This window comes from Falco naumanni, chromosome 9, assembly GCF_017639655.2.
Source record: "Falco naumanni isolate bFalNau1 chromosome 9, bFalNau1.pat, whole genome shotgun sequence".
Lineage (NCBI taxonomy): Eukaryota > Metazoa > Chordata > Aves > Falconiformes > Falconidae > Falco > Falco naumanni.
This window is the reverse complement of record NC_054062.1, coordinates 24,669,676-24,694,655: the sequence shown is the minus strand read 5'-3', so window position 1 is coordinate 24,694,655 and position 24,980 is coordinate 24,669,676. Positions and strand designations below refer to the sequence as shown.

Here is a 24,980-nt window from a genome sequence, read left to right as displayed (position 1 = left end):
TGGTAAGGAGATACCAGAACAAAGCCACACAGTGGAGGAATATCATTGTGGTTGGTTTCAGTGGATGATTGGAAAGGGAAGTGCTTAAGACTCACTGTAGGGTCTGCTTATTGAAACAAACAAGTCTATGTGGGGAAAGGCTTAGTTTAATTTTCCAGAATTGGTAATGTTTTTTCTTGTTCTGTGGCCCTTTGTGTAAAAAAGAATAGGAACCTGTTTTCCTGGCCCCCCAGCTATGACAGTATTTAAGCTTCTCGTCTGTCTCTTCTGTACTATTAAGGAAAATAATAGATAAAGCAATGAAGTAATGCAATACTGTGTAATGCACCTGAGAGCTATTTCTTTGAAGGTTTTGAACATAGTTTGTATTCTTTCTGTTGCAGAACAGATTTTGGCTAAATACTCCTGTTGTAATTTTTCACTTCCTTATATAGGTTGTGAACCTGTTCAACATGTTCATCACTTACGGAGACACCTTTCTTCCCACTCCCAGCAGCTATGATGAGCTGTATTATGAAATCATTCGGATGCATCAGAATTTTGATAACCTTTATTCTATGGGTGAGTACCTCCTGACTGGTCAGGACTACTGCTGACTGGAAGTGAAGTGGTGGTGGAGGGGCGTTTTGTGTTGGGTGGTTTTCTGTCCTACTGCTACTGATGTGTGTCTTCGTGACTGGACACGTTTTTTTTTGTACTAGGACATGTTTTGTCCTATTTATTAATTATTAATATAAATTAAGGACTGAGAGAGGGCTAAACTTGTTAAAGGGATAATTTTTCTTGTTTTAGTCAGAAAAAAACAGGAACAGACCCATTGCATCTCTAGCAGCAAGTTACTGTGGTTGGAAACATAAATTTGTAGGCACAACTGGGTAATGTGGTATTTTAAGCATGTTCATGTAATTTGTGTCTATTACTGTTGCGACGGAGGGAAGACACAGTCGCTCAATATGAGTGATCAGCAGACTTTGTTTATTGTCTCTTACAGTCGCCTTTTATGCCTTGTTATAATTAGCTCATACATATTACAAAAGTTAAGCTCGTTATTGGTTAGTTGCCTAAATACCAAGCCCGCCCCTAGTTTCTCTTCTGTAGTTATCTGTTCCCACCTGCAACATTCTTTTCCCACCAAAATCTTCCTGTTATTGTGTAACAAGGACAGCCAAAGACAGTGTATTTTGCTTTACTTCAGATAAGCTGAGAGCGATGTGCATTTTTGTCCAGCCAGCTGGACTATGTCTATGTGACCCTTTTCAGCTAGCCAGTTATCCACATATTACATTGGACAGTTTCAAGTCAGAAGGCAGGTACATGCTACAGAACCAGCCAGCACAGAGAAACACTCAATGCAAACAAGAACTTGGAAAAGAATTTGATAAACTTACAATAAGAAGCTTGTTGTGCTAGACATTATTACATCTACTATTCTCATTGCCAAAACAAACCAAGAAAACAGCCCTCACAAACCTGCTTGCAATGACAAGTGAATCACTGGCCTGAAGAATGTGCCTACTGGCAAAACAGGGAGAAGCTGCCATCCTTCAAAGAGAGGCAGGCATGCTGGAATGCCACCAAGTGAGACCCAGCAGGGAAAAGAAGAACAAAGGAGAGCAAGGAATTCATGGACACATAATCAGGCAGCGTATACACAGGAGCCTGCAGCCAAGGACAGCTGCAGCGGCACTGCTGAAATGCCTGCATGCTTGAAGGTGTGAAGAAAAGAATATAGCTCTGTTGTTTGTTTGCTTTATTCTAGAAGGACCTTTCTCCCGTTCACCCCCTGCTCCCTTCTCAGCATGATCCCCAGTGAACAACAGGAGTTAATATAAGCATGTAAGGGGAGTTAAAGGGCATTGGGAGACACAGAGTTGGTCACGGCACTCTTCTGACATGCGAGAGAACCATCCTCACCTAAATAAAAGTAACCAAGTACTCCCTGCCAACTGCAAGCAAAAATGCCCTTTTGTACAAACTTCCTGCGGTTTTTCATCTGTTATGTAAGGGATCACTTGGCCATTGTCGTGCTCGCTGAGCAACTAAGATTTTTTGCTAACCCATTTCCTACTCCCAGAATTGCAACTAGTAAGATGAGGTTCTTTTATTAGCCTGCAATTTTTCAAACCCATCTCCTGTGGAAGCTGAAGGAAAGTGGAATGGAAGAGTAATGCACTCAAATACCTACTCAGCTGGGCTGCTATAGGTGCATCTGACCTGTTGAAACAATTCATTTGTCACATGAATGTTTTCTATCCTGCTACACAGAGCAAACCCCTTTGGATTAATGTTGTAGATGCCTGAATGGAAACCTTTGAATACATTATTTCAGATATTAAAGTACTGTAATACTGTTTGACAAAATAATGTTACTCAGAGCTGACATCTCTTTCTGCAGATGGCATGTAGTGGTAGCACTAGGAAGCGAGAAGGAAGGTAGCACTGTCTCAAGTTGATGAACGCCACAGTTTAACCAGGTGTCCTGACAACTTCTCTTTGCTTGTCAGTCCATATCACTGGGACTACCGTCCCCTAACCTTGGAACGTTTGTTAGCACAGATGAGAAAGTTACTCGCAGTCCTTTAGCGTTCCTGTTAATGTGGCTAAAACTTCCTGTGTTGGGAGTGGAGGTGGAATCTAATTGCCTTTTTTATTTATTTTTCTTGTCCTGAATCTGAACTTTATCCAGATTTGCATGACTGAAGGCTTCTGTCATGCAATAATAAGCATGAGTCTGCAGCCACTGTGCTTATGGACTCACTTGTAGCATCTGTGTTTCTAGACAATCCTAAATTTGGGTGATGTGTTGTTCCTTCGCTTCTGAGTCAAGGATGAATGTTTCTTGTGGAAAATCCTGTATATACAAATCCCTAGAAAATTCCTTTCTATTCAGGCAATATGGAAATTAATCCAAACGTTTACTACAGGATCTGTTATTGTTTTGGTACTTACCAAGATATGTGCAGGTAACTGCCACCATAGAAACACTACACATTCTGACCAAAATAAATATTTTTGGTACTCTGGCAGAAAAGAATTGGCTTCCCTAGAACTTCTTCCTGTTGCAGAATGTTTTCAGATCTCCTCCTAAGTCTGTCAGCAACCATCTGTGCAACAGAACGCCACCCTCATTCCTACAGGGAGTGTTTTTCCCTAGGCTGGTGTGTAATTCCTCTCTGCAATTCCAGATAAACAGGGAGGTAAAGAATCTTTCGCTGCTGGGGTGGGTTTAAATTGCAGGATGTAGTCCAGCTCAGATGGAATCTTGCATAAACAGGAGCCAGAGGACAGCGGTGTGTGGAATAAAAGGTATCCTAGACCTGGGATGCTGCCCTGTTTCTGGGGGAAAAGAACTTTAATATGTGGTGATGAAAGCAGAAGAACCTAGGCTCTTCTATTCGCCCTGCTTCCTGCCTCCCAGCTATTATTTTGTTCTGCTCACCTCTTCTGTGTTCCTTAGGTTTCTTAGATGGGCTTTGAAGGGGACTTGTGCCCTGGATCACAGATAGTCTCAAAGACTACCTTGTTTTGATGTGGCTCCTGGACTGCCATCTCACCAAATCAGATTTTTGGTTCTGTGCCAACACGATTAACTCTCTTTTCCTTTCAGTTCTAAGGCTGTCTACCAACGCTGGTCAATGGAAAGAGCCTGCAAGCAAGGTGACCCATGCCTTAGTCAATATTAGGTAAGAAGTAGAAGTTAATAACCATTTTTAAGATTCTTGTGTCCTGTGTGACTGCATTCTTATCGTGATGCTTTCACGTTGTTGTATTGAATTTGATTTTGAATTTGTTCTCTTTGTTGAGCTAAATTGCTGTTCTAAACGGGGCCCACTGGGATAAAAAGAGGATCACCAGGGTTTGATTGTCCTCTCTCTAATAATTCTCTCTGCTCTTCTGTAGACCGAGTGCTTTCAAAGCATGGCACAAGCTGTAATGAATTAATCCTCACAGCATTCTTGGGAGAAGTTATACAGTAGAGAACAATATTGTGCTGGCAGAGCAATTGCAGACCTAATGGATTTCTGTTGTGTGATTCTACTGCAATTCTATAAAGCTAGGAAGGGAACTATAAGCCAGCTGTAATAAGCAGATTTGAGGCCTGTTTTAACATTGCAAGGGTTTTGTGTGTGTTTAAAACTGATTATTTAAGGACATTTCAGTATTCTCTTAAACGCCTTCCTCGTGTTCAAGGGCAGAAGTTATGCTCTACTTGTAAGGCTAAAGAATACGTATGTGTTGTATTCCTTCATGACAGCAATAATTTCTTTTCCTGGCTTCTTGAAGCAGCTAGTTCTGACCAAGCTGGGTACTTGGCAAGAGGTTTATGGATCTGATTGATTGGAAAATGGAAGAATGTTGAGAGAGAAAATTTACTGTGTATCTCTGGCTTGTAAACAAACCATAAAAGATAAAATTATTTATACTGAAAAAATACCTATCACTTGTCACTCCAGACACTTGGTGTCTATGCAACACCACATAGCTCAGTACTGCTGCATTGCTAGTGCTTGTCATTTTCCTCGCTACAAAAGAGATTGTGTAGGACAAACTCTCTGAGGGCATCTTGCAAGTCAATATACATCTTATGTGTCTGTAAACCACCTTAAAGGTTCCCTTAGTAAGTCTGTAAGCTTAATAACGCCACATATGGTTCCAGATTTATTTTGCTACTAGTCTTTTTATTTTTTGTGAACAGATATAAATGAGTGCTTGTGGGATGATAATGCACTCAAAGTGAAGCAGCAGAACAGATAGCTGTTGGCAAATTAATGTCATTTAATGTGACACAAATTGTCTGCCCTGGGAATTCTCTGTACACCCAGGGAGAGAAGTCTAAACAGGAAAGAGATAAAAAAGGCAAGTGGTCACAGAGGGTTTGTGCTCACCTCTGGTTTGTGCAGCCAAGTCGTTGCGTTGGCTCATGTCCTGTTGCTTAACAGGTACTTTTGTAAAGATTAGCATGCAACTGAGACAAGATAAAACCAGAAAACTGGCACAGTGACAACCCTCCCTGGGCAGCATGTAACATATAAGTGCATGGTGCTGCCTACAACTAGCAAACCCTATAACATGTTTGTCTTCTAGGCTTCTGGTAGCTGTCCCCTGCTCCACCCAGCTGCTCATGTGTGTTAAAATTTCGTGTAGTCTTCCACTAGCCTTAGAAGTTTTCATGAATGATTTCTTTTAATTCCGTGAAATTAGAAAAGGTCTAAATTAGAGATTATTTGAGGCCTAGAGAGGGATTAGCATGTCTGACTTGCCCCATTTCCCTGCTTCCCTCAAAAAAAAAAAAAAAAAGGGTGGGTGGGTGGGGAGAGAGGGCAGGTAGTTTGTCTACCGGTTTGTTTTCTTCTCACAGTAAAAATACTGCATTTGAATGGTTCTTTAAGTGAATAGGTTTTAGAGCAGCCAGTTGTTGGAAGCTGGAGAAATCCAGAGGTACTGTCCTTTTGTGAAGGTGATTGACAGTGTGATGATTCGAAGTGGTGACTAGAGAAGGACTAGATGCCTGTTTTTTTGCAAGAACATGCTTTAGAAAGTTCCAAAAGACTCATCTCAATACAGGGAAAATGGATGAAGTGAAGGGCCTGTGATAATGTAATACTCCTATTTTGGCCTAAAGACTGAATTTATGAAGCAAAAGGGCAAGATAATAATTCTTCAAGGAATGCCTTGAGCTTTTCAAGGTCTGAAGTTTTTTTGCAGTCTGTTCAGAAAGACCATTTTGTCCTGGTCTGTTGGTTGTCCTGCTTCTGCAGCAGTGTTTGTAGGAGCACTTAATACTAGGGCTGGTGTGTTTCCTTCTGGTGTTGGACCAGGAGTACAAAGTGGAGCCTTGTGCGCACACACTTGCGACTCAATGTTGCAGAGGGTCATGGAGATGTTGCAAGCCCAAATCACCAATGAGAAAAGGAAGAGAGGATGCTTGAGAAGAAGAAACAGTTTGAGGCTATCAGACTGATGGCTTTCATAAAGAAACACAATATATTACTGAATGACAGTATTATCATAAGTTGTAATTATTTTATGCATTGATAAAGGTGTACCAGTTTGAACCGGGCTTAGCTTCCCGTTGGTTGTTTGTTTATGCCGCTTTGGCTTCCCCTTGGAGTGGTCTCAGCGTACTGTTTCTTTTTGGGATGCCTTTGCCATGAAGGGAGTGAGTATAGAGCAGTCCATCTCACGTTGGATTTTTCTTTCAGCTTGTTCCATCATTCTGGAAAGTTGTTTGTTTTTTATGAGCCATGGTTACCTGCTTTTTGCTGTAACAGTGCAGTGCAAATTCATGCTTTGGTTTATATCTTTATCTCTTTACAACAGCTATTTAAAAAGAAATAAATAAAAATTGTCATTTCCTTATCCCAAGGCTTTTGCTGGGAAAGATTACAAATGTAAAAACATCTGTGTGTGCATGCATGTGGTGGGCTTTAGCAAGTGTTTTAAATCCTAGCGTACAACCTTATGTGTATTTCTGTCAGGAGAGGAGTGGTGAGTTATTTTCAATTTTTCAAGGCTGTAATGCATTTATGTTACAGGAGTAACTGTTGGGGAGAGACAAAAAACAGTCCTGCTTGCACCCTGCAGTGCTGGCTTGGCGAGGTCGTAATACAGAGTCAGGATGAGTAATATCTGGAGAATCTTTGACACATTCTTGTTTAGACTCAACTGCAGAGAGAGATCCCACTTTGTGTATCCTATTATGGTATTAACTGTACTTTTAAATTGGACCCTATTCTCCACTAGGCACTCTGATCGAGTTTTGCTGTTGCTGATTATCTGATTCTTCTAGTCCTTACTGCAGTGAAAAGAGCAGTCACAAATGTTCTTTTTGAGTATAAAGAGATGGGGAGGCTATTCCTACCTTCTCTTTATACCTTTCCTTTTTACAGACTATTCATAATTTCTGTCTGACCTAAAGAAAATGAAAATTTGAAGAAGACAGAGTAATGATAGCTTAATCTGGCTGAAATCTTCCATATCGTACTGGAATGAGTGCTTCCTATTGCTGTCCTATCCCATAATAGTGATTATAACTTCTATCTGTGAATTTGTGTCTGTGGTTTACATAAATAATTGAGACATGATGGACTGCAAGATATAGCTGCAGCACCGATGGGGTTGAAATAAGAAGCTGCAGCAGTTAGTGGTTTGAAAACTCACCTTCTCACCTATGAGGCAATAAGCACATTTTGAGACAAGTAATTTTTTTTAAGCTAATGAGCCTCTTTAAGATAACATTGTGCAGGTTTGAATTTAATGAGAATTTTATTAATGCAGGGTTCAGGGGGGCATCTTCTGATTGCTTACACAGTGAGGAAGGTGGCAGCGGAATCCCTGTATTCTTTTAATAGACTTTATCCTGATCATTTTTTTTCCAAGGTGAATAGATAGATTAATTTCCTCATTGTCTGAAACTGAGTCCCATCATAATTTTTAAAGTAATTTTGTTTTTCTCACTGAAATGCTTTTAACAAGCAGAGAGTAAGCTTGTACTATGGAACTGGGTGATAGATTTTTTTTATTTTTTTTTTTAAGGTGTTTGTGTGCTGTAGTAGCATATGCTGCAATCCTCACTTGGGTGCTTTCAGTCACTCTTCCATCTTGCAGCTACTTTTGTTTCACGTAAGCCACTCTGTGTGATACTCCTTTTTTTTTTACAGGAGGTGCTGCTTCTCCCAAGGCTGCTTTTGGGGTCATAAGGGAGAGACTGGGCATTTGGGAGGAGCACTTAAAGCATTGCGTGTATGTTTATAAAGTGGTTATGTTTGCTGCCAGTCTGGGCAGGAACACTCTGAAGGCTTGTTTATGATTTTACTTAGGTGAAAGAAGGCCAAATTGGGCTGTGCTTGTTTGTCACAGGATACCTGGCATCCCTGCTTTGAAGCTATAGCTCATGTTAAATTACCAACACTCCATAGAACTGCACTTATTGAAAACCTTGACAGAGGAGGAGGTTTCATTCAGATATTTGTTAGAAAGTGAGTGGCTGCAAGCTGTCTGTGTAGTACCTTCAGCATTGTTCTGCTTTACTGCAAGGAATTTAGCATCTGTTCGTGGGGAGAGAAGAGCTAAATGCTGCTGACCTAGTCATACTGTGATGGGTGGCTGCAGCATTTACAGGATACCTTGAAAGGGGACCTGCTGGTAGATAAGTGCTTCTGAATGGCGTGGAAGCCTATGGATTACAGTCAGCTGAGACTCTGTACAAAATATGTATTTTTTTTATATATACATACATACTTTCCTTCTTCCCTCTCCTGCTCTGTACAGACATAATAGAGGCACACACACACGTTTCTTGCCAATATGAGAATGAAAAAGGGAGGGCAAGCTTAAAGCCTGTTTATGAAAATAAATGGTCAAGAAAATCTATGTGTATATATATAAAATGTGGATATTTGTATGCTATATGTGTATGCACATATATGAATGTGTATCATGTATATGAGTATCTGTATATACAAATACTTATACATAAATATATGCATGTGTATATATGTTAAAAAATCCCACGTAAACAAGCATCTTGCCTTTGACAGTGGGCTGATCTAAAGCCATAATTTCCAAGCTGAAAAGACCAAGCCACCTGCTTGTTTCCAAGGTCTTGGAGATGAACCCCAAGTGTTGGTTAAGGGTGCTCAGGTGTTACTCCTCTCAGCAGCAGTGTTGCCCTGGGTGTGTAGGTAATCCTGGGACTAAGGGACCGTGCAGAACTGCTTGTCTCAGGTCAGTGTTGCTGAGCAGCAGAGGGTGCTCAGGCATGCAGGTTAGCCCAGAGTTCATTCCCTGTGATTCTTACACCCACTTGTGAGGGCTACCACTGGTGGAATAACTCCATTGAATTGTTCACTGAGGTGTGTTTAATGGTAATGACCTCTGACATGCTGTCACTGCTAATCAATCTGAGCTCAGCTCACAGGCTAGTACAAGACAGTCAACAATTTTTTATTATTACTTTTTTAATAAAAAAGGCAACAAAACCCAAAGAGAAACTCAGATGGTTTTTTTATTGGTACTTTAGAATCCTAATACAATTTTGCTAAGATTAAGGGTCAAATTTTTACTAAAAAGCTGTAAGAAAACTTCCAAGCTTTATGCATGTAAGCTATTTGAAGAATTAGTTCATCACAGTTTTCAGGTGATAGCCTGAAAAAGTTAGGATGCTGAAAATCTGAAAGTGGATTATAGCTGAGGATTCTGGCTTGGTTCTAGACCTTTTCTAGTGACTTGTAATCACATCACTCATTGAAAGAGCACAGGTAGTAGATCCTTCTTGTCCTTTCATGTGCTTCTTGTTTCATGCTTTTCTTGTCACACAGGGACTCTGGCACAGCAGAACTGTTCCTGGAATACCATGGTTGTCACAGCAGAGCTTAGTTACTCAGAGTTCATCTGCTACCACTGCTTGTTTTTTACTTGACCTTGCAGTATTCTGCTGGGGAAAGTTTGTTTCCGAGGAGCAACAGATTTTGATGTAACAGCATTACCTGGCACCTGAACAGAGGAAGCAGGTGGATTGAAAGGGAAAGACCTCACTTCCAGGCCATTGTGACATATTAACAGAAAAAAAAGAAAGAAAGAAAGAAGCAATCCTATCCAGGGTGCATCGTTTCATCTTTTCACGGCACTCAACCCATGCTTCCAGTATTTTTATTAATATTTAGGGCTTTTCTCTAGTCATGTAACTTAAGTGATTCATTTCTTTTACATCAGCTGATTTCTTCTTGAGACAGTGGTGTTAATTTTCAGTTATTGCTCTTTATTTACTAGCTGATTCATCTTGGTCTGTTTCTCTCACAGAGCTGTAGCCAATTTCATTCTGCTATAATTTTCCTTCATTCTTTCTCATTCATGCAGTGGCTTAATTAAATGTTGTCTCTGCCACTGGCCCAGATCCAGAAAGCTGATCTGTTGAGTGGCATCGTATGGACCAGTTCCACTAACACAGCAGCGTGGTTCAGCAAGTCAGGTGCAACCCAGGTCACCTTCCTTCTTTCTGCCAGTAGCATCCATTTCAGTCACTGCTGCCTGGGAAGGGACTCTGACAACATCAAGGCTATTACTTTTCCCACCCCGCAGCAGGTTTTTTTGAGGATTAATTTAGTTGTATTTTTTTGTGTGTGGTGACTGAAGATTCTGGAGCAGATGCTGATTTTGAGCAAAGGTGTTTGTATGGCAAATAAATGCCTCCATCTGAGATGCCATAGCTGTGGCTTGCTTTCTTCAATGCACTTGATAGCTATGCTGCAGGGATTGCTTTCTCTCTAAAATTTCATCCTCAAAGCAAGCAATGCTTTTTGGTTTGGGGTAGGGATGAACTTGAAGTGATTTATTCCCAGGATGGCAGCCTTGCTTAACTGACTTTCTTAGGTTTTTTTCCAATATCTGCAATTGTATCGTCCACTTTTATCTTCTTTCTTCATGTCAAAAAACCAACAGGTTGGCTTTTTAAGAGGGAACTTGCAGAAGGATCCACTTCTGTATTTCAGCTGCTCGATAAGGATTGCTGTAGAGGTGAGGCATCTGTTCCAGGGAGGATTGTTTGATGGGCAGAAAGGAAACTGCAGCAGTCACTGTTTGGCAGTCTCTTCCTAAGTTCAGCAAGTATCTTAGTTTATGTGATTCTCATAAGGTGGGCGTGTCACTGCAGAGTTTACCCACTTCTGAACCTTTGGCCGTTTTGTGGGAAACATTTCTTCCTTGAAAACTGAAAGTTTTGGAAAGTTAGTCCAGATCTGTCGGCTACTTAGCAAAGTGTGCTGAGAAACGTTACTCCATTACTGAGGTACTGCAACCCTGATTTCATCTACTCTGTATCAAGCAGAACTGTCCTGCGAGTAGGGGAATTCCTGTCTGTGGATTTCATTTACTGGATTCATGGGTGCAGATTGTGGGCTTACAAGGTGGAGTTAGTTAAGCTGCTAGCAATTTTTTTCTTGAAAGCAGTTTATTCAGCTTTGGAATTATATTGTTTTTCAGCTTTTGTGCTGGTAAATTCAGGTTTGGAGCTTTGGGAGAACAGTCGGTAGAGGAGAAAAGTGAAAGAGGCTTCTCAGAGTGATTGTGATGTCCTCTTCATTTATGTGACTTGTACTGCCTGGTCTGAAGAAGTGTGGCACTAGGCAAGAAATTCTCATTTTGCTTGGCAAATACCTTTTTCTGTAGAAAGAAAAATACTGGAGAATGTGTTAGCATTGGGAATGGTTTTGGTTTATTTCAGAAGTAGATCTGGTATTTATTGGTCAGAAGTTATTTTTCTGACTTGTTTGCAGATATTTTGGTCTTGAATCCCCTTGCTGGGCACAGACAAGTTAAGTATGAGCTCAGTAATGCATTAAAGCATGTGCTGCAAAGCTGAGGTGCAGTCTTGTAAACATGTCAGGGTTTTCATTGCAGCACAAAATCCAAAAAGGTCTGCTGGTTTCTCACTTTGAATGGCTGTATTGTTTCATCTCGTTTATGAGAACAATCTTAATTATTTCTCTGGTACTGTGCCTGGCCTGAGTTCAATTCCTAATTGATAGATTTCAGCCTTACAGTCAACATCTTCGCTGGCAGCCCTAATGCAGCCAGGAAGCAACCAGATTCTCTTGGCCCCAAGAACTGGCCCTACTGGAACCTGATTGAAGCACAGTTTGAAACAGCTGTTTATAGCTTGTCGAAACTTTGCCCATGCTGTTTTTATTCTTTGGGTAAATACAAGGGTCTGATCTCCACTGGTCTCAAATCTAGCTTTCAAGATTTGCTTTAATGGAGAGAAAACATTAAGCAGCTTTCTTCATAACCCAAACAATGTAAAAATAATTGTGAGCTTAAATAATAACTTTATCCCTTGAAAAATAATGTAGTATAATGCTGTTTTTCTCTTTCTGCTTAAAAGAAATCTGTTGCTCACAGCAGCAGTCAGAATTATTATTCCCTCTGAAAGTCTGGGCTGTGGGATGTGTACTTTAAAAAAAAAAGAAAAGCTTTTCAAAATCCATTGTGTATTTTTTTATCTTATACTAGGGGGGGGGTGTGTGTAAAATTTGGTTTTGCTCCAGAAATGTGAATGCCCTATTCTCTTAATTTTTCCTTTAGGACTAAATTGACAAAGTACATCTGCTCATGAAGGTAATGAAGGACCTACCTTATCTTGAACTGAAAGCAAGGAGTATAATACATTTAGCATGGCTGCAGAACTGCAGTCTTGTTTGGAGATTGCATCAGTCTGGAGCTCAGTTCCCAGGGAATTGTGAGAGGAGGGCATCTTAAGGCGTTGTTCGTTGAAAGAATTGTGCATCCTAGCTTTGGTGGGAAGAGCTCCTAAAAACCAAAGTTAAGATGCTTGGTTTTTAGGAGCTCTTCCCACCAAAGGCAGAGAAGGTTGTCTTGCCTTACCAGCACAGGAGCTAGCTTTGCAGCAGTCAGTAAATAGTAGCTGGTATAGCCAACACTAAGGTGAAAGTAAAATGCTGCCTGGAAAAAAAAAAAAACCAACCAAAAAACAAACCACCCAAAAGCTCCCAAAAGGGAGCTCAAGTGAGGTGTGATTTTTTTTATTATTATTATTATTTTTTTCTTCCAAAATGTGAAAATATTTTGGACTCTAATATCTGTGTGTCCAGATAGAGACCCTAACATAACATCAGTGCTTCAGGTGGTCTGAATTAAATTGACTGTTCAGGAATCCCAGAATGCAACCTTTTGTTATTACCTTTTTTAGTCTTTAATTTTTTTTTTCTAACTTATAGCTAGAAGATTAATTCAGAAAATGATGATATAACGCTTCTGGTAACCATTTCTTCCTTAGCTTTGAGATCAGATTTTTGTTGCTTGTCTTAAGGGGTGCTAACTGTGAAGGTTCGGCAGTGAGAAATGGCCATGTGCTTGGCTGCTTCCCAGCAATCAAAGCCAACCAGATCAACAGTGATCTCATGACAGAATTAATCTGATTCTGATATCTTGCTGATAACTGTTTAGTTGAAGAATGTTCCCCTGGCAAAACTGCCCCCGCATGCTTCCTTAGCCTGTGCTTTTACGATTGCTTGCAGCAGGTACAAACTGAGGTGTTGCTGAGCAGGAGGGTTCACCTGCCATTCATTCCTGCCTTCTCTTCCGTGGGGAGGAGCCTGCTTTGTGCTGCATGTAAAGGATGAGACTGAGGACCTGACCCAGGATAAAACTATCTAGGCAGGCAAAAAAAGAACAAAACAATGTGTTTTAGCCTGGATCAGTTCTCAAGCCTTCATTGCATACTGACAGGTGAGTGGTTGTGTCAGTCCTGTGGCAGATATTTGTACAAGCAGCTCGGCATTAGGGACAACAGGACAGCCTCTCTTAGCAGCACTGACCTGTTACACCAGTTTTAGGCTAATATGCTGTAAAGTGTTTTTTAAGTTTGTCCACTGTCATCAGTGGTCACTGATGCGACTCTTTGCTGGGGTCTAAGCACATGTTCTCTTGCTTGTGCTGGTATAGTGCAGAGTGGGTTTTGCAAACTGTTCTCGCTGTTAAGAGAAATACCAACATAACCATTGCCTAAAGCTTCACTTTGGGTACTGGGCTCGAGACAGTACTGCCACAAGACCAAGAAGTGAGAACTTGGGTGCTGCTGGGCAGATCACTGACACCTTGAAGGCATCTCACTGCAGTGGAGTCCTGTTTGATAGGATATAAAAGCATGGTTTCAAATGTGTCTGATTTTGAGGGTGGCTGAAAGTGGAATGACCTCAAAAGGTCCCTGGCCATCCTTTTGCCTGACCTTGCTAGAAGACTTTGAAAGTCCAAAAGCTTTTTCATGTTGCTGCTTTAGTGATTAATTAGTTCATCACTTTGTGTGTTAATTACAGTGACATTTTTCTGCTCATTAGTTGGATTATGGAAAGTTTCTGAGTCTGGGTGGGATGGTAAGTAATGCAACCTTTTTGGCCAAGGGAAGGATGATTTCAAACTTTAGAACACTGGATTTCAGTGATGGCTTTGGGTACTGTGGAAAAAATGTTTCTATCCACTATAGAAAATGTAGCTGGTAAGTGCTTTGAGGGTAGGATAAAATGTCTTTTACTCTAAACAAACTTGTGATGATGCCCACACTTTGGATGAGGAATTTTAAATTGGATCCTTCTTCTAGAAGGTTGTATGTTGTGTTAATTAATGTAAAATTAATGTAAAGCTCTTGCTGCTGACAGAGGGGTATAAATATTATATACTTTGTATAATGTCCTTCATGGGGTGGCTGAGAAGGCTTAACCCAGAGCCTCTTAAGCAGGGCAGTGTACATGAGCAAAGGCCAACTGCTTTTACTTATACTTTTTTGTAATTATTTCATGTTCTCCTTATAATTTTGCAACACTGATTTGGAATCTGAGCTTGACATTAACTTTTCATGGACATTTGAGATGAGCTTGTCTGAGGTAGGCATTGCCTTCTAAACTCATATGGCAGATCTACTGCTTTCTGTTTTTCTTGATTCCTTTGCTTATTAGCATTTGAAAGCTGTGGTTGCTTTGAGGCTAGCCCATGTGTGATGTCTTGAGCCTTAAGGAGCAGACTGTGCAATTCTCACTGTATAGCACCTGTTTTTTTCCTCGCTTGGTGACTTCTACTCTCAGCATAAACTCCTGTCAGAAATTAAAAGCCACAAAACAAGACTGCCCCAAGGTCTGAAGTTTAGCAGGGAAGTAAAATAAGTCATATTGCAGTAAGGGAGGTTCTTCCCAAATTCTTCTCAACATGGGTGATCCAGTACTGGAACAGATTGCTCAGGGAGGTTGAGCAATCTCTGTCCTCAGAGTTAGTCAGATCTTGCCAGAACACAGTTGTGAGCAACTGGCCTAACTGGCCCTGTGCTGAGTGTAAAGTTGGACCACTAACCTCCAAAGGTCCTTTCCAACCTAACCCATTTGATTTTAGAGAGCAGTCTCTTCACTGCATGGTCAAAGTGTAAAAGAAGCAAGAAACCTTGTTTTCTTTGAGTGCACTGTGCTATATGTTAACTCCAGGTCCAACTGCTAAAGATGCTGAGTACAGCACTTATTTAAATCAGTGGGAGCTTGTGGTGCTCGGCAAAACTAGAGGACTCACAGTATGTGTTGCTGCAGATGCCCAGTATTGTCTGCTGCCTGTGAACTTACCAGTAAATTGGATCCTGCTGATGAGATCCAACTATGCAACTCGGTCATTTGTGAGAAGAAACCATTCTCAGTATGATTAATGCTGCGGTTGATGATGGGGACAGAAAGCGCTGCTTTGGATAATGCCTATAATGGCATATTCCCCTGTGTGTATGTTTAAAGGAAGAGTCTATGGTTATGAAACTGAGGGCATTTAAGAGGCAGTTAATGACAAGTGAAAATGATAGCTAGGGTAGATTAATTGTTAAATGAATTGTGCCTGCACTTGCTGTCATTTAACACGGTATTGGTGTAATTGTAACTATGATGTTATATAGCAGGAAGGCATCAGGAAACAATACTGTGCCCTTAGGTTCAGGTCGGAGGAGTTTAAAGGCTTAGCCATCAGGAGGTTGTTTTTCTCAAGTGTAGCAATCTTTTTGCTGTGGGTTGGTGTGAGGGTTTTTTTTCCCTTCCTCTGGAGTACCAAAATCTGTACTTTGATTAATTTTGCTTTTATAAGAATTTTTTTTCCCCATGCTCTTGTTGACAGTGCAGTAAAGCAGTATTTTCTCGTAATCACTTTCATGTGAGTTTTGTTTTAAGTGTGTTTGGAATGAGATGACACTAACTGAACCTAGTCTGGATCATAGCTCATGGTTTTATTTTTTTTTATTATTCTTTTACCTCCCTTTATATCCAGGACTACTTATTTAACATCAGTGTGGCATGGGGCTACTTTACATTCATGCGTTCCATCTGAGCAGAGCATAAGGAAAATTATCAGGATGGAAGAGGACTGAAAGCAGCCAGGCATATGTCTCATCCTGTCATTACTCTGAAGAAATCTGTCTTTTGAATTGATTTGGAGTGACAGTGTGGCAGAAAGGCACTAGCAGAACCTGTACATCTCTAGCAAGATTTTTTTCACATGTGGCCCATAGCCTCACTTGAGTGAACTTTGTGTGGTTTCTAGATGAAGTGAAATGTTGTCACACATCTTTTGGTAAAGTTTAGTGGACCCTGTTAAGATTTAGATGCACTGAATGGTTCTTAGGGCCCTGTTTTTCTGTTTGATAAGTTTTTTATTTTTTTAAAGCATGTGCTGTGTTTGGAGGGGAATCAGTTTGGGCCTGAGGATACCTAGAAGATGTGAGCGTTGATTGCGTTCAGCCTGCTAATCTTCGTGATCCAAACTGTGCATCAAGCAGAAGAACAGAAACAGCCTCTACACAGTAAGATGGGAAAATACTCAACAGAAAGCTTTTCCTAGGAAGAGAAGGCGGCCTTCAAATTCATCTTCTAGAAAGATAAACCTAGATGGAGACAGGTGCAGACACAAGCAACAAGAATCATGATTTCCTTCCAAAGCACACACAATCCAGCAAAATGAAAATGCGTGGTCACTACTAATGTAGCAGGAAATAGAAGCGATGTTAGGACAGTTTCTGAAGCTACAGGGCATTTTTTTAATGTGAAGGAATGGGCAGGGGGTATCACGAATAAATAAAAGTTGGAAGTGAAACATTAAACATTTCTAACATAAAAAGCATTGAGGGTCTGGGGCAGCCTTGTGGTCAGTTAGAATGATGCAATCTAAACTGATCTAATTTAATTTAAGACTAGTCAGGGAAGGATTATCTTGTAGCTGAGAGTATGAGAGGGTGGAGAGAGCCAGAATCCCAGACTTGCACCAGTAGGAGCCCAGGTAAGAGATGACTGCTAAGGCTCTCAGTGAGCAAGGGCTGATATTTATATATTTTTATATATTTTATTTTCTTTATTTCTATATTCCCCCCTAGCCCCATCACTGCTGTTATCAGACCCAGGGCATTACAGAGTTGAGTCAGATCGGATTGGTCCGTGGATTAGGACATGATTCAAATAGTCTGGTAAATACCATTGTAGTGTTTTCTAAAGTATAAGGCTTGCAAAAACTTGTAGTTGCTTTTTGTAAGTTATTTGCTTCCTGCATCAATGATTCAGAACCTATTAGTGTTAATAGGCTAGCTGGTTCAAAAAGACTGATGCCACTCCCTCCTGTCAGTCAGGGATCACTTGTACACTGAAGGAAGACTGTAAATGTCTTCTGTAAAATTCAGGGGCTGGCTGACAAATTGCAGTTTAGAATACATTACAGATGATGAATGTGATCTCCTTAAAGGGAAATCTATTCATTTGACTTGGTGCTCTTACGATTAATTGCTTGCCAGATTAAATTGCTCCATAAAACGCATGCTACTTTATTCGATCTCATCATGATGAGATTAGCTAGGCTATGTTGGTTCTTTGTATGTTAATTACAATGGTATTTTCTTCTTCAATTTAATTATTAAATTGTTTAGCACAGCATGCTTTCTCCTGGCCTCGGGAAAGATATCTGTATTTTTTTTCTTTTTTGACCACTGTTTTATAATCTTACTACCCTTTTTTCCAGTATTCTGGGTTTCCTTTATAGAAGTATCACGTGCTGTAGAGGATACATTCTGAGATTTTTCTGTGTTTTCTTTGGAGTGCTGCTGGAACACAGGAATGGTACTAACCTTGCGTATGTTCACCATGCGACGCTCTAGGGTGAGGAATGAGAAACACCTGAACTGAAGCTGTGGAGGCAAATTTCCAGAGTTGTCACCCAGACAGGGATTTATCTGGGTACTAAAGCTCAGCTTTCTGCTTCTGCTGAAAACTGTAAAGCTCACAGAGTGGACAGGATGTTTGCTTTTTTTGTCTCACCTGAAAAATCAGTGTTATAGCAGTTCAGTATTCTCTGTGCTGGTGAAGTTTCAGGGCAGATTTGGAGGCAAGACCCATGCATGCTTTCCCCGTTCTCAGACACCTTCTCTGTACTTGCTGACTGTACATACCCAAGACTTCCCCGCCCCCCCCAAAAACCTACGAAATGGAAACACAAGCAGCTGACCAGTACCAGAATTGTGGTAACAGCCTAAAATTATTGAAGGAGGCCAACAGTAAATAATTTAAGAAAAATTTAAGAAAAAGATATTTTAAGTTCTCATTATAAAACTTGCCCCAGCCTTCAGGATGTTAGTTCATTCTACCTTCATCAGTCAGGGACTCAACCATGTGTACAACTACCCCCGACACACGTGCACAAAATAACCCCTATCCTTTTGCAACGCTGAGCCTGGGATTCGCATATAACCAAATGTTCCCCACAGCAAGATTACAGCAGCTTTATTGTAAAGCTTTTGGGTTTCTTTATTTTCTTTCTTTCTTTCCTGTTTATGCTGCTATACCACTCTAGATGAAATATTTAATATGCACCAACTAAACTGTTAGTTGGGTTTAAAATAGTTCAAGTCTGGGTCTAAAGTGGAGCTTCCCTCTTACCCAGCTATATCATCTTTTTATTTTTTTAATTTACTTCTCACCGCCCCTCTCCCTCAGTAAATAGTGTATTATCTTCCTTTGGAATTGATTCCCAAAGGCAAGATAATTTTTTGTATTAATTAACCTAGTCTCTTATTTGCTGTGTATCCAGAGCTTAGAAAATTCACACAGGTGTGGCAGAACTAGGAAGGTTTCAGAAAGGGCCAGCAAAACGACTGGAGGTATGGAACCAGGTATGTTAAAAAGAACATTTATATACATTACAAGTCTTCAGGCTAGAAGAGAGATGGCACAGAATATACCAGTTTGTAACAAATACTAAACATCATAGAGAAGACGAAGAGGAGCTACAAGAAGAGGGTGCATCAGAAGATCGAATAAGCTCAAACCAGAGAGATACTGCTTCATGCAAAACTTAGTTTGTGGAGTACCTAAAAGGTTATGTGAATTTAAAGCAATGATTATACAAATTAGTGAAAGAAAATTCCATCGTGGTTTACTGATCATTCCGATAATCACCTCTGCCTTACATAGCATCTTGAACTGCATGTGGCTGGAAGTAGGAGTTCTTTCTGGGGCAGTATAATTTTATTCTTGTCTGGTTTTATACTGTTACCTGAGATCCCATTTCTAGACACTTCTGAAGTTAGGACACTGAACTGGCCTTTGCTACCTGACTCAGTATGGCAATTTTTAATGTTTGCATAAATTTTATCCATCAGCAGCTTCTCAGCAATCAGCTGTTTGCTTCAGAGCCTTTACCAAGGGTAAGGCAACATACTTTCAGGACTGAAGTATTGTGTTTTACTTACAATCACCCCTCTAGGTTATACACGTGCTTTGTTAAATCTGTCACTACTTGCAAGTCAAAAAGGCGGAATTCCCACTTTTTTAGGTGTCTGTAAGGTCACTACATTTTGACCCACATCAGCTTTGTATACAGAGGAGATCATCTCCAAGCCCTTCTGTGGCTTTCTGCTTCTGCTTGTGTGTGCGCATGAAATGTTGTCCTTGGTAATTTAGAAGAGGGATGTCTAAGGAAGAAGACTATACTTTCTTAGGAGCTAGTCTCCTGTCTAGCAGCCTTTTGCTCTTTTCTGGGAGTGGCAGAGAAGTGTGTCATTTTCTGGAGGACTGGTGGAGAGGATGTTTAACCATGGGTGATTTTTCTTCCCTCATGATTTTACTTTAGAATCTCAGTTGTCATCTTCACTGTTCCTTTTTTCTCCAGAAAGAACTCCTAGAGAGCTGTCAGGATCATGAACTCATAAATCTCATGAAAGTAAAACCTGTGTCAGCTGAGCAAGGCATGATTTTAATCAAGACTAACAGGATTTTTTGTCTTTTCTTGCTTGCTAGCCCTGATTCAAATGTAACGGTTGGGAAAAAGGTCTTCATAAGTTCAATAGCTTATTGTTTGTCAGCTAAAGAAGGCTGAGTTGGTGGGACCTTTTGAGATTTCCTTGATTTAAAAAAAATTAAAAATTAAAGGCTGTAGGTGTGTGGGGTTTTAAATTTTGTTAAGGGAACTAATCCTTTTACTGAGCCTTTATAGAGCAAGGAATTGAGCAGGGATGTAATCCTTTTCTTCTGCAGGTGACTGTTCTAAAGGAAGTTCATGTTGGATAATTTATCTTTCATTCCTTTTTCCTTCTGGCTACTGCAGATCCCCATGCACTGCTCTATAAATAGAGGTTTAAAAGGTTCTTTTGCCAAAATCTCTGAAGACAAACTTCAATTTCGCTAAATCAAAAAAAAAACCCCAAACCACCCAATTATGAATTCTCAGCGCACAAGTTAGATGGGTTAGGAAAACAAACAGATCAGGGTGGGAGATCTCTGCTGTAAGTGCCTCAAATAATGATCTGTTCCATGTGAAGAGCATTTAAAGATCAGGCAAGGTGAATTCAAAGAGCATTATCTGGGAACAGGCAGATGTGAAACCATGTATCTTACTGTCACCTGCCATCCCATGTGGGCCCAGCTGTGGGCTACATCTGTATGGAGGTGGGGAGGGTCTTTCCCTCGCTGAGGAACTAAGGGTTTGTGTCTCCAGCTGGTTCTCCTGCCCGATGGTGATTTTGCACACCAGTTCTGCCCCTCAATGGGTGCTGCCTACAACAAGCACCAACATGGCAGAAGCTGAGTAGCGTCGTCTTTGGAGTATGCTGCTGACCTGACTGAGTGCCAGACTGAACTTGCCTCCCATCCGTTCCTTCCCCAGTCCATGGTGCCTCTGACAGGGAAAGCCATCTGTGTTACGGCCTTTTCATCTTAGCCTGGGGAGGGAGATGAAACAGCTATGGTATTGCTTGCAGTCTGATGTGAAGTAGTTTAAGTGACCTGCTGGATGCAGACCTAGCCCTGGCTGTTTATCCTCTCAGTGAGGCAGGTACAGTACTCACTGCAAGGTTGGGTGCTGAGGGTGCCTCTAATTCTCAACTTTGTAAGCAAACCTCTCCTCCTGTGTTACCAGTTATTCAGTTGAAAGCGTTTGTTTGGTGTGGAACGATGCTGCTATGGAACCCTACCAAGGCCCCATCTGCTAAGAGCTTGTATTGATTTGTGTCTTAGTTTATGAAAGCCTTCAAATCTCCTTGTGTAAATGCCATAAATAATGCAGATGTACTAGGTAAAATAAGCTGTAGGAACATCCCAGAAATCATTTTGATCTGGGTTGAACTGAGCTAATCTAATCGTAGTTAAGAGTTTCTCAATACCTGTGAAGCAAAAAGTGTGTCATCTTAGTCTAGCTTAATGTATTAGTTCGGTACACAGGGGTGGGAAGGTATTAATCAAGTGGTAATCAACTTTATAAAACAAGAGCTTTTAACATTAAAATATTACAAAACTTCATGTGAAACTATTTTAAATCGTATATATCTAACCACCCAGTAGAAGTACAGTAAAATCCAGCCCTGCACCTGTGACTTATCTGCATAATCCTCACATTTTATGCCTCTGTCAGAAGGATTGCAGTGCTTCAGAGGCTATATGTATATATACTAAATAAATAATTTTAGCCACTCATAGCAAACAGCCATTTTGTGCTAGCAACGTTGCAGAATGCATTTTAGTAGGGGACATTGATGAATAATTTGTCCTTTTGAGATTCTGTGGGCTTTAGGGCACCAAAATGTATTTCAGGTTGGACTAGGTCCAGATCTGTATGAGAACTCCTTGGCAATCTTGTACAAAGTATATGGGAGTTTTAGAGGTGACCTGGTTTTAGAAATTTAATTGGATTTTTGCTCTATTTTGTCTGCTATGTGTAAAGAAAGCAAAAAGGTAGAGGGATGTGGTATTTGTTAAATTGTTCTGTTAGAAATATCCAGAATATCGAGGCTGATTTTTCTTCAACGTGGTCTGTGGTCATGGCAGCTTGGGTTCTCTGCATTGGAGAGATCAACTGATGGACAGTGGTTCCCGCAGAGGAGACAGAATGTATTTGTATGCTCATAAATTCAATCTAATCAATGTTTCCCTGGCAGTTACTTGATGTTAGTTACCACAGTTGCAAGATGAAGAATGTGTTTACATGCTATTAGCATTGTTAATTGAGAGGAAACACGGATACAGCCTATTTTCAGAGCTGGGACTTGTCTTCCTGTCACTTTTCTGCACTTGATGGCCCCGAAACTGCTGATGTGATCAAATACCATATTGCAGACTACAGCTATAAGACAATTTCAGAACTCGCTAGTTCTGCTTCAAATTGCTCAGTGTCAAGCACGTTGTCTTGGCTAAAGCAGACAAACCATGTTGCCCATTGGCAGAGAGTTTTTAGGAATTTGGGGTCATGTCTCGGCCTTCGTTACCAAGAACTTGCATAGCTCTTGAATGTCAGTGCAGGGGGAGACTTCAGAAGTCGTTGAGATTGCTGCTGGTCAGACTTGGCTTTAAATTTTCTCCATTGGTCCTCCAAGTATTGTTTGCTGACATGCATACCTTATAGCTTATTTGCACAACCAGAAAACTTGTGACAGTAGAGAGAAGAGGTATTTAAGAACCTTTGTATGTTAGTTTTATAGCACGAGTTACTGAAGTTTAATGAACATGTGAACCTTATAATGTCTCTTTTGGAGCTAGCAGCATGCATCAACAACAATGCTGCAGAATAAATCATGTGATAAAGCACTTGTTATGGAGCATCCCAGAAGGCGAGGATGTGGAAGGTAGGCTTCCTTAGGTGATTATGAAAATAGTGCTACGTGTTTTTTCAATGATCAGAAAGGACAAAAGAATTTCTGATAAATTTTTCAAGTTACTGGAAGACTGGCAGAAGGTTAAATCATGGAAGTGGATGAGGCAATGTGATCTGAATTGCTTTTTAACCTGTCAGGCAGTGCAGCTCATGAAAAAGCAAGTGCCAGTCTGCAAAAGGGGCCTGTTCCTTGAAAAGCAGTGACTCATGAAGCATTGACTGGCAGCTTTACTCTGGGTCTCTCATGAAATGTTCAGCTAAAAAGGTTTATTTGACCCTTGAAAAAATAGCAGGAGCAGAAAGTGATTTTACGATCATATATATTTTGCACTTTTGCCTGGTGTCTATTTCAAAAAGTATATTGAAAAATTGGAGAAAGGACAGAGAAGCCTCAGTTATGAGAGGGTAGTAAAAAAGCTTTCAAGATTTCAGTATCTTAATCTTTAAAACAAAACCTGAGGTATGCTCTTCAAAGTGTTTGAGGAACTTTGAGAAGACAAAATGCCAAAACAGAAAAGGAACATAAGTCTAGAACTGAAACCAAGCTGGAACTGCATACTGGGTACCCATTTTTTAATAGGTAATTAACCAATGTGGTAAACAACAGAAGGAATTGTATTCTTCCCCTGTTTGTATCTCAACAGAATACCCTTGTGAAAGATGCTCTAGCTAGCTACTGGCAAGAGACTACATAGTGCAAGGATCATGTTGAAAAATGCAACAGCCTGTGATACACAGAAGTTCAAATAAGCTGATCTACTGACTTGCAGTTTCATGACAGACCGGATCAAAGATCTCATTTTGCATTTAAAACTTAGCAAATTCACTCTGGATTCCTATGCTTCAGGCTTGTATTTTTGCACAGAGAGATTTCTCCTCCTGTACAGCAGCCTTAGACGTACTGAAATTCATCCATGTAGCAATTAAACAGAAGGGCTGTCCTGAGACTTATTTCGAGGAGTTGTTGCCCCTAAGACCACAAGACAGGGACGAGATTCAAGAAGATGTCAGTGGGCTGCAAGCTTTTAATTTTTCTGCAGTTTTCAGTCACCATGATGGCTATGCTCAGTGAGTAAGGGCCAGGATGGAGGAGTTGTGCTGCAAGGAAGTGTGGAGAAGTAACTCATTAGTTTAACCTCCTGATAGGAATACCACTTTTGTGATTTATATTTTCAGCCATACATGTTTCAGTTTTTATATGGGAGCAGGGATTTTGTCCAATGGGTTTCAGAATGGCAAGAGTTTTTTACTAAGTTGTAATAGCAAAAGAAAGCTGAATGCCTCTGACACCAGAGAGTCTGTTTTTTAAGTCTATTTCTTAATTTAAAAATAAGTTTTTACTGAATGAGGTTTTCTCAGCCTTCCGTATTTAGTCGTGGAATTAAGGGACAGGAGCAGAAAATCATGCTGGGAATTGGCCTCAAACCCAGAGAAGGGTTAAATATGCTGTTTATTTTGGCAACTCCCCCCCCCCAATAATATGTGTTATTGTAGCGTTTGTGTTCTTAAACACTGGGATCTTGAGGATGCTTGAGTCTTCAGGTCAGGGTGTCAAGAGGCGCTGCTTGTCAGCTGCAGGGTCTGCAGCCTGGTGCTCCGGAAGAGGCTACCATCCCTATGCGTGCAGGCACTCTGCAATTTGTGACTGGCGCTTTACGTGTAAAGGTTGGGCAGGAACTGAATCTTAATGATGCTCACCATCAGGAGAAAGTAAACTGTGCTGAACTCTGCCCCAGTCGAGCAGCCTGTGGTGAATCCCATCTCCTGCTCGAGCTGGAAGAGAACGTGACCTTTAGCAGCTAACTGTCTGACTGCAGTTTCCCTGAAACGGCTAAAAACACTTAAAAATGATGGTATGATTGATGATATGTTAAAACCCATTTAAGTAAACAGGAAAGGGAGTCAATACTTGATGCAGCACTCTATTACTGGGTCTGGGATTGGGTCATGAAGAGCTAGTCCGAGGGAGGATATAAAAAAGCCCAGTACAGCCTGATTTTGGAGCTTTCATTAGCTGCCCCAATGCGTGACTGCAGACAGTCTTGTAGGGACTACAATTCTGTCTTTGCTCTTTTCATGCCAACTCTTAATTCTGCTTGTTGAATAATGGCAGAGGTGTTTTGGGGCAGTAAGTCATTAAGGTTTGTTGATATTCAGCTTTGTTATTGCTATTCAGGAGGTTAAGCACTCTGTTTACTCCTGCTCTCCAGTGCCACTTGCATTGAGGCTGAGAGGTGCTTCGTTTCTCTGCCGGCTCTCCCAGTTCATCACTATGCAGAGTGAAGCCTTAGAAGTCACCTGAATATTAATTTTTCAGGCTTTCTGAGAAT

The 24,980-nt window shown here is 40.7% G+C and overlaps 1 protein-coding gene across 4 annotated transcripts in view; it reads left to right on the top strand.

Annotated features, from left to right (window-relative positions):
- Positions 1-24,980, top strand: part of ARMH3 (armadillo like helical domain containing 3) — a 129,910-nt gene that overhangs the window by 56,018 nt on the left and 48,912 nt on the right. For 2 of the 4 annotated variants that reach the window (XM_040605254.1, XM_040605253.1), the window contains 2 exons: positions 435-561; positions 3,608-3,683. In XM_040605254.1, the coding sequence (XP_040461188.1) occupies positions 435-561; positions 3,608-3,683 (203 nt within the window). Of the gene's footprint in view, positions 1-434; positions 562-3,607; positions 3,684-7,661; positions 8,131-12,081; positions 12,128-24,980 lie in introns of those variants that run through there. The other 2 variants (XM_040605256.1, XM_040605255.1) reach the window with 2 other exon arrangements.